Source organism: Etheostoma cragini, chromosome 6 (assembly GCF_013103735.1).
Source record: "Etheostoma cragini isolate CJK2018 chromosome 6, CSU_Ecrag_1.0, whole genome shotgun sequence".
In the NCBI taxonomy this organism is placed as follows: domain Eukaryota; kingdom Metazoa; phylum Chordata; class Actinopteri; order Perciformes; family Percidae; genus Etheostoma; species Etheostoma cragini.
The window spans coordinates 27,834,117-27,847,354 of NC_048412.1; the positions used below are offsets into that span (position 1 = coordinate 27,834,117).

Here is a 13,238-nt window from a genome sequence, read left to right on the forward strand (position 1 = left end):
GGGTCGGGTTCGGTTTCTGCTCTGTCGGACGCGGGCCGGGCTCGGACAGAAAAATCCGGCCCGATCCGCACTCTAACTTCTACGCCACAATTCAGAGGCAAATTTTGTACCTTTTACTCCAGCGCATTTATTTGCAGTGGAGTCAAAGATACAAGTGTGTATGAGTTTACTGTGACAGCCGCTGCTGTGTCTGAGAAACATATCCCGGACAAGCCCCCATTTTAGTTTTGGCCTCTGAGGCCTTTAAGGCTTATTAAAACCAAATTAAATACAATTAGACCAAATTAAAACGATTATTAACCCTTATGTTGTCTTCCCGTCAAAATTGAAAATCAACACTTTTGTTGATGCTTTTAATCAAGGTTTTTAAATTTTTCTTACATTTTTGCCCCTTTTTCAACACTTTTGACGTTGACGTTTGTCAAGTTTTTGACGTTTTTAACACTACGTAACACTAACTTACTAACTTTAGTTTTACAGTTATTTTTGGAATTTACAAACTTAATTTAAAGAAAATTATACCTCATGTTTAAGTTAGAAAAGCAGAAATTAAAAATTATTTAGACTAAAATTGAAAGAAAGTATGTTGATAGTTGGTGGAAAGTAGAGATTAAGAGCGTTACTTTACTTTGAGTAATCACAAATGGGTAGTTAAAAAGAACATTGATATAGGAAAACAGGTCAATTTGACCCCAGGAAAACATGAGGGTTAAGGTGTGGGGCGTGGTTGTTAGTGTAGTCAGCAGAGTACGTGTGCAGAGTAATCAGCGCTGCACTGCAGCCAGGCTTCATAACCTGGGAAGTGTTTCAGGTGTTTCAGGTGACACTAACGATTAAGCTGCAGACTCAGCAGAACGCCCGCCAACTCACACAGAAAACTAGCCACAGCCGGGTGTCATCGTCACACTATTTTCTCTCCTCATTGTAATGAAATAACTGTACTGACTGTACATTAATGTGACACCTTGTGTACGTTTTTGTGTCAAATTCAATAGGATCAGGTTTTAAATTTGCTTCCTGTCTCAGATCGTTTCCAGGCTCATCTGCTGAGTTTGCCGTGTGACTGCCAAGTCGCCAGTTTCTCTCTCAAGCAGGTGAGTGTAAATGTTTTCATTCATACTGTTGCAGGGCCCAAGCGCCGTTTACTTACCTGCATGTGAACCTACAGATACATGTTTTTAGTGTAGCATTATCTCACCTAACTGCTGAAAAGAAATAGTTTGCAACGTATATGTTTGTAATGGAATAAACATTATTAGCCTTCCAAAAACTGATGATAAAACATACAATAACTAATAGAAAGACTTGGTACTTACCAGTAGCTGCATGCACACAGGTTGGCAACAAGCAGCTTCTTTAGATGGATGGATGGATGGATGGATGGATGGATGGATGGATACTGTAAATACTGTAGATAGGTACTATAGAAAGATAGATGGATACTGTAAATACTGTAGATAGATGAATACTGTAAATACTATAGATATATAGATATATAGATAGATAGATAGATATGTATTAATCTTAATAAAATGGGAAATTAAATAAACTCCAAATGAACTTTAAAGGAGAATTCTGGTAAATTCCAACACGTTTTTCTGTGGTTTGTACATGTGAACGTCTGTCAGTAGAGAGAAATGAAACCAATCGGTGCTGCTTACACAGTGTTATCCTCCTGCTAGAGTTAGCTCCCAATAGTCTTTAACAGGGCAAGTTTTAAGCCTTCTCCACAGTTATATTATTAAACACATGTCTCTATTTTTTTCCAGTGCTGCAAGTTAACATGTTCATGTGTTATTACATACAGTAATTATTTTTTAATCTCTTTTCAGTTCATGAAATCAGCCTTACTCTGAAGATCAAACAGGAGCAGAGAAGGGAACTTAGTACCACACCTGTTTAGAGCTGCTGGAGCCGTATATGTGCTTATGATCATCTTCCATTAACAGAACATTAAACACTGAAAATAAGCTGTTGTGTGTCTGAGCTTTCCAGATCACTTACACTTATTTTAATACATGTTTACATCTCATTTGGTCCTCATATTGCAAGAACACTTTGCTTAAGTACATCTCCCATTTACAGTTGGTCACCTCTTAGTTCATACTTTATTGTATACTTTATTTTATCCTATCAGTGTATTACAAGCATACAAGTTAAATGAAAAAGTAACTTAATTTCAACATGTAGATTAGTTAGGTTAATTTATAGTACATAATCCATAGTTCAGTAACACCTCTAACGAGCAGTGGGTCTTAAACCTGGTTTACATTGCAGAGTTGCATTGGAGTCATAATGAAAGTAAAAAGAACTACAAAAAACTTAAAACAATAGATTATAATAATAAAAATAATAAAGGGGTAATAATTATAAACATGGGCTATCACACCCTTTTAGCCGAGGTAAAGTGCCTGAATGAAAAGAGTATTACAAGCGTTTTTGTATTTCCTTTTAAGAGCCAAGGGGTGCCAAAACATAAGATGGTAATAACAGGTTTTTTCTGTACAGAAGGTGAGGTGTCCATGCAAATATTCAAGGCTTTTTATAAAATCTATTTGTTAAAAATGTCAGTAAGAATACTGAACTTCACATTTCATTTTTAAAAGTGTATTTTTATCCTTAATGGTGTGGTTTCCAGTGTTTTGACCTAGGACACAACAGATGTTCCCCAAAGTATTGAGCTTCTTAAATCTGCATCCACTGCAATAAAGCATCCACTGCTGCAAATAGGTCTTATTAGAACAATGCATCAACAGACAAAAAATGTTACTCACAGCAGGTCTTTTTCTATCATTTGGTGCTTCTAAAATACAGCAAAATGCACTTTTTAAATAGAGCACATGTTGATCACAGGTGTTAGCCGATAAACGCTCTCTAGGTTTTTTCATCTAAGACATATTCTACCTCTTTTCCACTGCTGCACATTTCTCTTATTTATTGTGTCGACCCAAGCCTCACTGCCTCTAGTTGTCCCTGTGTTTGTTTGCTGGGGTCTCTTGTGTAGCGATAGACGGATTTGATCAGCCGGCCGATATGTCGGGCCAATGTTTGCGTTTTCACGTGTATCAGCATCGGCCGATATGCGGGTGTTGAGCCCCCCGATAGTTTTTTCCCGGCATTACTTCTTAAATCTTTATCCACTGCAATAAAGCATCCACTGCTACAAAAAAGGTCTTACTAGAACAATACATCAATAGACAAAAGCAGGTGTTTTTTCTTTCATTATGAATGGAAGATGATTGCAGAAGGGACACTGATCTGTGTTTTCTTATTTTTAAAGAAATGGCAGAGCCAAAGATTCCAAAAACAAATCCAGTGTTGCAGGGTGCAAAAGCAGTACCGGCTCAAAGAAATCAACAGCCCATATCGTCATTGGCTAAGGCTGATGGACTAGAAATGGGTATCATATTGGCACTGAAAAATCCATATTGGTCATCTTGTGTTCTGTGTTGCAGATGTTTTTACTGCTGATGAGCTGTTGTCAGCAGGTGACTTTACTGACAGGCCTGCAGCATTACAGCTGCTGCATGTTTTTTTCTGAATGAGTTGCATTGCTTAAGTTATGTTGTTTTTGAATATATGGATTTTGGTTGTTTACCAGAATAAATGTTATCCTTTGGCAGCCTCCTATCACGTTCTCTCCGCTTTTACGCAGCCTAAGAGTCGGGCAGTGACAAATTGGGGCTCGTCCGGGATTTAATTGGGTGCTATTTCTAGTTCCTGTTGTCAGCAGTCGATTCTTCTGAGCATGCACCGGCTGCATGTTTTTTTTCCTTCTGAATTATTCATTTTACTTAAGTTATATTGTTTTATATTACTTATTTTGTTTGATTCAAAAAATGAATGTTATCCGTTTGCAGCCTACTCTCGTGTTCTGAGCCAGGTTGTGACATCCCGGATGAGCCCCCATTTGTCAACTTTCATTTAGTGTCTAGTGGCAGGGAGGCTGGGGTTGTTACATTAAACTCCTAAACCCACTCAGAAAAGGAAAAGGAGACTTTGTTTTGCTGTATCTAACACAAAGTCACGGACGAGTTTAACGCATCCATCCTAATCCTGAAGGCCGGGTAGACCGGCTCAGTGAATGTGGTGTGAAAGGTGTGGATGTGGGTCACTTTATCAGAGGAGAGTCTGTAGAAGGACAGAGTGCCAGCAGGCCAGTCTAGGTAAACTCCTACTCTGCTCAAAGGGGGGACATTGTTGGACACTCTGTTGTTACTGTGCAGGATCGAGTAGCCATTTTTGGAGCAGCTCAGACTCCAGGACTGATCGTTCCTTCCAAGACAGCAGTCGTCACTCTCTCCTCTCCTTTTGATTCCTTTGTAAGCCACTGCTATATAAACATGGCCTTCCCACTCGACCTCCCAGTAACAGCGACCTGTCAGACCATTGGTACACAGCACCTGTTTCCAGTAGTCAAATCTCTGTGGACCATCAGGATATGACTGGGTTTCTCTCCTTGCTGTCACCTTCCTGTTGTCATCAGATAGTTTGAGCTTTCTGTTTGCTGTGCTTGGGTCCAGTGTGAGTTTACTGGCGTCTGATGGACAGAACAGTAAAAATTTTAGCATTGTCACTGTGACCATATTAGCATGGTGATGTTAGCATTTAGCTGCTGTCTGTGTAGACATGGTCCAGACTAGGTCTGAACGATTTTTGAAAATAAACTACAATTTCTTTCACCAATATTGCAATGGCGATATAATACGCGATTATTTTTAAGCTCTTTGTCTTCTGTATTATTTAACAAAGACAAGCAATAAATCATTATATAGTATGAACAACACAAGATTAGATAGATTAAACAAACTATTCTTTCCTAGAGGCCAGTCCTGTATGTGATGATGAAATTAGGTGATGCATGAATTTACATGAATGACATCTTCTATTTAACTACTTCAATCACACTAGTATAATAAGCACTGCCCAAGTGTTGTGTACACAAATATTCATATGAAAGTCAGAAACAAATCCAACAGACTGAAGTGCTGATTGCAGAAATATAAAAACAAATATGTGGCTTTACCACAACTAGTAGTTTTAGATTTAGCCCCGCTGCAGTGAGCCAACAGGATTGAAACAGCAGCAACGTTTAGCGACTTATTATAGTGAAAAAAACGTTACAGCGTACATTGATGTTAAAATGCGTCCATGTTGGCTGGACGTCTTTCGCTGTACACACGTCTCGTCTTTATTTCAGAAACAAGGAATTTAATTTAACCCGTTCTCACTCCTGATTGGTCAGTGGCTGCACGTGGGACTGCTGGGATTGTCGCGAGTTATGAAAATGCGATAGGGGGTCCCGGCTGTCAATCAATGTCTTCCAGTGATGCTGGCCCCTGATTGGTCCGGGCCAGTATGCAACTGCATACTCTTCTTACCAATAGTTACACGTCTGAATCACTCAATTCTCATTGGCTACCTCCCAATGTGGCAGGTAGATTGACAGACTTACCCGCCAATTGCAAAATTCACCTGCATTTGGTGGGTGTGCGGTTGTTAATTTCATGCCCTGATTCACATACATAGCTTTGGGGGTTTGAGGGGACCAGGGTTGCTGTTTTTTTACAGAAGGGTCGTGACAGTGAATGATTAAAAAAAACAATGTGAGAGTAGTGGTAGCAGTTTCAGACAGAATAGCAGAAGGAAACGTGTACTACCTCTTCTCATTATAAAAAAAACACACTTACACTTCCTCAGACCAGCTTTCATTGACTGTGGTCCACCATGCTCCACCCTGGTGCAAAAGACAAAGTCAGATTAGCACTAAACAACTTTTATTTTCTCACTGTGTCCTCCTGACTCAAACAAACTCAAACTACACCCTTGTCTCAGCATACCTGAGAGTTTCCAGTCTCCAGCTTGGATCCTCCAGTCCAGCAGAAAGCAGCTTCACTCCTGAGTGTCCTGGATGATTGTAGCTCAAGTCCAACTCTTTCAGATGGGAGGGGTTGCAGCTCAGAGCAGAATGAAGAGAAGCACAGCCTTCCTTTGTTATCAGACAGCCTGACAGTCCACACACACACACACACACACACACACACACACACACACACACACACACACACACACACACACACACACACACACACACACACACACACACACACACACACACACACACACACACACACACACACAGTATTTTACTTGTTCCTGCTTTTTATGGGAACTGCTTTTGCAATTACATCTATCCATTGTCATCGGCCTTTCCGGATTTGGGTTGCAGGGGCAGAAGCTCCAGCCCCAAACTTCCCTTTCGAGAGCCACATTAACCAGCTTTGACTTCAGGATCCAGAGGCGTTTCCTGGCCAGGGTGGAGATATAATCTCTCCACCTAGCCCTGGAGCTTCCCCGAGGCCTCCTCCCAGCTGGACGTGCCTGGAACACCTCCCTAGGAAAGCGCTCTCACTCACGAAGAACCCAGAGCTGCTTAAACTTCTTTATTTGAGGTGAAGACTGATGACCTGCCTGGAGTAGGCACTCTATTGGTTTCCTACTGAGAACTATGGCCTCAGATTTGGAGGCGCTAATCCTCATCCCAGCCCCTTTATACTTGGCGGTGAACCGATCCAGTGAGTGCTGAATGTCATGGACCAATAATGCCATCAGGACCACATCTGCAAAAAGCAACAATCAGATCACAAGCCCACTGTACCGCTCCCTTCCTCACCACCACTACGCCTTGATGTCCTGTTTATGAGTATCTCAAACAGGATTGACAAGGCAACCCTTACCTTAAATGAGTCTGACTTACTACAGAGAACCTGGACAAAGCTCTAATTTGGACGTACAGGGATTGGAAGCCCCGAGAAGGGACCTCTCACCCCATACTCACGCAGCACCAACCACAGTATTTTCCGGGGCATTTTCCAGAACCCACGGAGACCCTGTCATAAACCTTGTCCAGATCCACAAAACACAAAAAAACGGATAGGCTTACTCCGGGCCCCCTACCGAATCCGAATCCTTGCTTCTGCAATTACCTTTTGTAAACCGGAGTTTTGTGAAAAACAAGGCTTGGTATCATCCCTGCTTCCCCTTAAACCTCAAACTCTACTCTAACTACAGGTAGAGTTCACCAAACACGACTCTGGTCGTGACTCTTTTGTGTAAATAAATTTTTGTTTCCATTAAAGTCCCCAAGAACTAGAATAGCAAGTTAGTATCTGGAAATATATAACATATCTGCTGTAAATACTATGGAAATCTGTTAAACAAACTGATGAATCCTGACCTGAGAACTTCCAGTCGACAATGTGGACTCTTCAGTCCATCGCAGAGAAACTTCACTCCTGAATCCTGGAGGTTGTTGTGACTCAGGTCCAGTTCTTCCAGATGGGAGGACTGGGAGCTCAGAACTGAGGACAGAGCTTCACAGCTTTTCTCGGACAGATTGCAGCAACTCAGCCTGAAGAAAAAAGAATTACCAACAAAAAAAACTAAGATTTCTTTTTCATGTTAATACATTTAATGTATGTAGTTAGTTTTTAACTTACAGAGCTTTAGTGGAGTATTTCACCACTGGCAGCAGCCTCAGAAGAGCATCCTCTGACGCAGAGTATTTCTTCAGGTCAAACACGTCCAGATTGTTTTCAGAAGACAGCAGGATGAATCCCAGAGCTGATAGCTGAGGAGAACCGAGTTTGTCAGGTGACAGACTTCCTAAACTCAGGCATTTTTGGATCTCCTCCACTATCGAAGAATCATTCAGTTCATTCAGACAATGGAACAAATTGATTAGTCTCTCTGGAGACAGATTTTCACATATCTTCTTCTTGATGTATTGGACTGTTTCCTGATTGGTCAGTGAGCTGCTTCCTGCCTGTGTCACCAGGCCTTGTAGGAGAGACTGATTGGTTGACAGTGAAAGACCCAGGAGGAAGCGGAGGAACAGGTCCAGGTGTCCATTCGGACTTTGTAAAGCTTTGTCCACAGCATTCTGGTAGAGGACTTCAGGTCTGATTCTGAACCATTTGGACCACATGGATTTATCTTCTGACAGCAGGTTGTCACCAAAGTTAAAGAACCTCAGATGGACATAAAGAGCAGCCAGAAACTCTTGAACACTCAGATGAACAAAGCAGTACACCTTCTCCTGGTACAGTCCTCCTTCCTCTTTAAAGATCTGTGTGAACACTCCTGAGTACACAGAGGCTGCTCTGATATCGATGCCACTTTCGGTCAGGTCTGATTCATAGAAGATCAGGTTGCCTTTCTGCAGCTGCTCAAAAGCCAGTTTTCCCAGAGACTCGATCATCTTCCTGCTCTCTGGAGTGCAGTGTGGATCTGTCTCAGCTCCTCCATCATACTTGATGTTCTTCAGTTTGGACTGCACCACCAGGAAGTGGATGTACATCTCCGTCAGGGTCTTGGGCAGCTCTTCTCCCTCTCTGGTCTTCAACACCTTCTCCAGAACTGTAGCAGTGATCCAGCAGAAGACCGGGATGTGGCACATGATGTGGAGGCTTCGTGATGTCTTGATGTGGGAGATGATTCTGCTTGCCTGCTCCTCTTCTCTGAATCTCTTCCTGAAGTACTCTTCCTTCTGTGGGTCAGTGAACCCTCTGACCTCTGTCACCATGTCAACATACTCAGCAGGGATCTGATTGGCTGCGGCGGGTCGTGTGGTTATCCAGATACGAGCAGAGGGAAGCAGGTTCCCCCTGATGAGGTTTGTCAGCAGCACACCCACTGAGGTTGACTCTGTAACATCAGTCAGGATCTCAGTGTTGAGGAAGTCCAGAGGAAGTCGGCACTCATCCAGACCGTCAAAGATGAACATAACCGAAAACTCTTCAAACCTGAAGATTCCTGCTTCTTTGGTTTCACTAAAGAAGTGATGAACAAGTTCCACCAAGCTGAACTTTCTCTCTTTCATCACATTCAGCTCTCTGAAGGTGAATGGGAATGTGAACTCTATGTCCTGGTTGGCTTTGCCTTCAGCCCAGTCCAGGGTGAACTTCTGTGTTAAGACTGTTTTCCCAATGCCAGCCACTCCCGTTGTCATCACTGTTCTGACCGGTTCATCTCTTCCAGGTGACGGTTTAAAGATGTCTTCACATTGGATTGTTGTTTCTGGTCTGTCTGGTTTCCTGAATATTGTTTCAATTTGTCTGACCTCATGTTCATCATTGACCTTTGCAGTCCCTTCCTTGTTGATGAACAGTATTGTGTAGATCTGATTCAGATAGGATGGGTTTCCTGCTCTAGCAATCCCCTCAAACACATACTGGAACCTCGTCTTCTGATTCGATTTGAGTTTACGGTGGCACACTGCAGCAAGATGTTCTACATGGAAATATAACAAATAATTCATTAGATTAAATTAGATGGAACAGGTCTATTTCAAGATTCTATTTCAATGATTGTATAGTGTTTCCCACAGGTTACAAAATTACTTTACTTTGATTTTTGAACACATCTTAAAAAAAACAAGGACTACATAACATTAACACATAATTTAGAAAGCAATAACTATTTACATATTCAACAAATTAGACATGAAGTGTTTTAATCCCTGTTTTGGGCATCCTAATGCTGTACTATACATGTTGGAGATATTTGGGACATTGTCTAAGGCCAACATGGGCTCTTGATGTAACCCCCCCAACCACATCTAAATTCTTATTATCTGGACCAACAGCTTTAGACAGTGTGCACATCCCAAAAGTATGTGCAGATCAGATGCAGATGTTGCACATCATATTTACAGTCTCTTACTGTTCTGCAGAGAGTCAGCTAGCTCCTCCTGCTTTATTTTCCTCAGGAAGTGCAGTGTGATCTTCAGAACTGCCTCTCTGCTGCTCCTCCTCTGCTCTTCGTCTTCACCATCAACCACCTCCTCGTCCTCACCTTGGCTCTCTAAGATTTCTGGGTAATCTGGACTCAGAACCCTCTGAATCTTCTTTAGCTCCCTCTTCACAAAGACAACAATGTTCTCCTCAAGAAGCTGGAATAAAAAAAATAGTAATTTAGTTTATATTTGTAAACTTAATTCTGACTCTAACGTCGTACAACACACCATCAGCACCATCTGTATAACATAAGAAAAACAGCACACATTTAATACTATGACATTTTGTAAAATGTGTTTTAAACAATGTAAGTGATTTAACGGTCCAACAGGAGGTGAGGAGGGTCCTTAGTCTAAATACACGACGCTCCACTTCCTGGATTGCTCCGTTGCCGGCCAAAATTCCGTCAGATGTCCCTTTTTTATGCCAGATGTCCGTTACCTTTCTCTTTCTTTGTGTTGGCGTTTGAAACCCTGGTGGATTTATGAGGACTATGGTTAACTGCTCCTCAGATCTCTGCAGGGTAAATCCAGACAGCTAGCGTCACTGTGTCCGCGTTCGGACGCCAATCGCTGCTATTGGCTATATTTGGGCACTTCGGACCTTCCTCAGCAGCGCTATGGAGGAAGGTCTGGCCACGCAAGACTAGGAAGGTCCCTACACAAGGGGACGCGAACAAGGCAGTTGCTTAACTTGCTAACTAGCTAATGGATACTTGTTTATCTTTGTCAAGAGAACCTCTATTTCCTCTCACTAACTTCTACAGAGGGGCCTTCTTGGTCAGGGATAGAAAAGTGTGCAGCGGTGACTAGATCTAGGTCCTGTTTGTTATTAGCTAGTTTGAATGTGTAAACCAGCTGCTAGGCAAACCACAATGTCTTGTTGTCTGTTTCTACATGTGTTAAATACAAGTTAAAGGTGGGCGTGTGCAGTACAGACCATAAATATGGAGTCCAGGTCTGTTCCATGACCAACTTCTGGCATCTCCTGTTGAACTCTGTGGTGAAAACATTGTCATTCTTTATTTTATAAAAGGACAACACACATTAATTTACATTCTGTGAATGTGCCAGTATTAGCCAGCCGTCTGATCTTTTAACTGTAGTCCTTTGGCCAGACGATTTTAGACACCATACAGACAGCTAGAGCCACAAATACACTTTCTCAGTCAGCCATGCAGAGCTACAGGAAGCAGCAGGACATTAGTACAGATACACATCAACAGTATCCCCACTCAGTATAAGAAGCCATGCAAGCATCAAAACACAGGCAAGCAACACAGACCCAAGCCATCTTCTTGCAGCGGTCAACCATGCAAAGTAGTATTAAAAGGATTAAAATAGGCTACATCACTCATGAGGGAGGTGTTAATACAGCACAGGATAAAATATGATCCAATAGCAATGACAATTGGACTGTTCTTTAGTGAAACTGAACGTTAAGTAGAAACATACACCAGTGCCTTGAACACAGAGCTTGTGAAGAAGAAACCTGGCTCTCTTGCTTGCTATCTTGCAATTTGGGTGAAAGCAAAAGTTTAATAAGATATTGGATTTTATGCAGTCATGTGAGAAACATGTACAGTACATTTGCTGTCTTTGAAAGGGTGAAAGTTAAATATTTATATGCTTCTCATATCCGAGGGATTATTACTGAGCTGAGTCCAAAGGAAAATAAGAAAGTAAGATGGATAAAGTAGAAGTATAGATTAAATGAAAACTAATGAAGAAGTTTACTGAGAACCTGAAGATACATCTGGTACTTTTGAGGACAAAGAAGAAAGAAACTTTATCTACAGAAACAAAGTTGACTCACTTAGAAATGGGATCTTGCAGTCTGAAGGTCATTGGGTGACCCATGGACGAGTCACTCTTCATGGACACACAGGTCGGTCCAGGAGAACCTGATCGTTCCTGCTTCGTCCTGAAATACACGGAGCAGTGACAAAAGACAGGTGGAAAGCATTAGAATATCACTAACTGTAAAGAAAGATGTGTTATAACTTACCTCACATAGCAAACCAAATTTATATGTCAACTCAGTACCGTAATAGCAATTGCGGTAAGTTAGCCAGAGTGGCTAGGATGGTGGTGGGTAGGCAGAGTCAGACATTGTATGTTTCCAGAGCTGGTTATTTATTTCCAGTGGTCTTCAGTCAAAGGATAGTTAAATAATCAAAACTTACAACAATTACATATTCCAAAAAAAAGTAGCAGCGCTAACAAGCGGCACGTGATCCTATCAGCACAGCCTCACCTCCCTGTTTCCCGGGAGCACAAATCCTTCCATTTATATACGGTGGTCAATTCACACCCCTGTGCTTCAGTCCATCTCATCCTAAAGCAGGTTGATCTACTCCATAACATTAATACCTTTCCATCTCTTAACCTCTGGAACTTGGTTACCAGTTCCCTCCTATCTTACTGACTGCAAAACAGGTCAGGGTTATTCATGCTTTTTTTATGTAATAACCAAAAAACAACCAAAATGAACATTTCTAAACACAAGAAAACCCTCTACGTGGTTTGGCCCGGTGATGTCATCCATGACCACCCTATTTTCTATAAAACAGGAAATACTTAGGCCGGCTCCTCCCCAAACAATTGTCCTGCATGGTGGAACTGAACAAAGGAACAAACAATAAGTATCAATACAGGGAAACTTTAAACCGTGTTTAAACTTAAAATGAAACTGAGACTAACATGACTGTGTGTTTACTTTACTAATGACCTGTATGGGACAAGTGGTGAGCAAACCCACTTCGTCACAGCGATATCACGTTGCGGAATATTATATCCAAAATGTCTTGATAATAGGCAATATTTTGTTTATATTGTGGAGCGCTGCAACCTGTCCATCGGTTGCGCGGCTTAGTTGTGTTCAATATAGAGCTTCAAACACCTTAATGATCATTTTTTATTTAGACATTCATGAAGAAGAAAGACTGGCAGAAACTATAGATCATAAATAAACAAAGAAGAGTAATGAGACGAAATTAAACATGCCAAAATATTCTGTTGACTTACTTAGAAATGGGATCTTGCGATCTGAAAGTCATTGGGTGACCCATTGATGTGTCACTCTTCATGGACACACAGCTTGGACCAGGAGAACCTGCTCGTTCCTGCTTCGTCCTGAAAGACACGGAGCATTGACAAAAGACAGGTGGAAGTTTTAGGAGATGTTATAAGTTACATCACACAGCAAACCAAATTTCAGTCAGACCTTAGAACCATGCTCTGAAAAATGTGCACTAATTAAACCTCTTTAATCCCCCCCGAAAATCTACAGACTCGTAAATGGCACATATTAAGGAAAGCTCTAGTGGCTGGAATTCTGCACCAAGGCTGAATTTTGGGAAAAAGACTTCAGATCCAGTACTAGGGGACCACTAAGGTCTATATAAAAGAGACTTCAGATACAGTATTAGGGGACCTCTAA

General features: G+C 41.6%; 2 protein-coding genes across 2 annotated transcripts in view; one reads left to right on the forward strand and one right to left on the reverse strand.

Moving 5' to 3' along the window:
- LOC117945919 overlaps positions 1–1,970 on the forward strand; it is a 10,915-nt gene extending 8,945 nt beyond the window's left edge. Inside the window, exons 10-11 of the mRNA XM_034873657.1 lie at positions 1,027–1,094; positions 1,833–1,970. Of these exons, the coding sequence (XP_034729548.1) occupies positions 1,027–1,094; positions 1,833–1,856 (92 nt within the window). The 3' untranslated portion in view covers positions 1,857–1,970. The remainder of the gene's footprint in view (positions 1–1,026; positions 1,095–1,832) is intronic.
- Positions 1,971–3,908: 1,938 nt separating this feature from the next.
- The window catches only part of LOC117945915 (NLR family CARD domain-containing protein 3-like), an 11,287-nt gene continuing 1,957 nt past the window's right edge, over positions 3,909–13,238 (reverse strand). The window contains exons 3-11 of the mRNA XM_034873650.1: positions 12,824–12,937; positions 11,613–11,720; positions 10,737–10,794; positions 9,724–9,952; positions 7,500–9,291; positions 7,238–7,411; positions 5,841–6,014; positions 5,691–5,737; positions 3,909–4,540 (exon numbers count right to left, since the gene is read on the reverse strand). Of these exons, the coding sequence (XP_034729541.1) occupies positions 4,014–4,540; positions 5,691–5,737; positions 5,841–6,014; positions 7,238–7,411; positions 7,500–9,291; positions 9,724–9,952; positions 10,737–10,794; positions 11,613–11,720; positions 12,824–12,937 (3,223 nt within the window). The 3' untranslated portion in view covers positions 3,909–4,013. The remainder of the gene's footprint in view (positions 4,541–5,690; positions 5,738–5,840; positions 6,015–7,237; positions 7,412–7,499; positions 9,292–9,723; positions 9,953–10,736; positions 10,795–11,612; positions 11,721–12,823; positions 12,938–13,238) is intronic.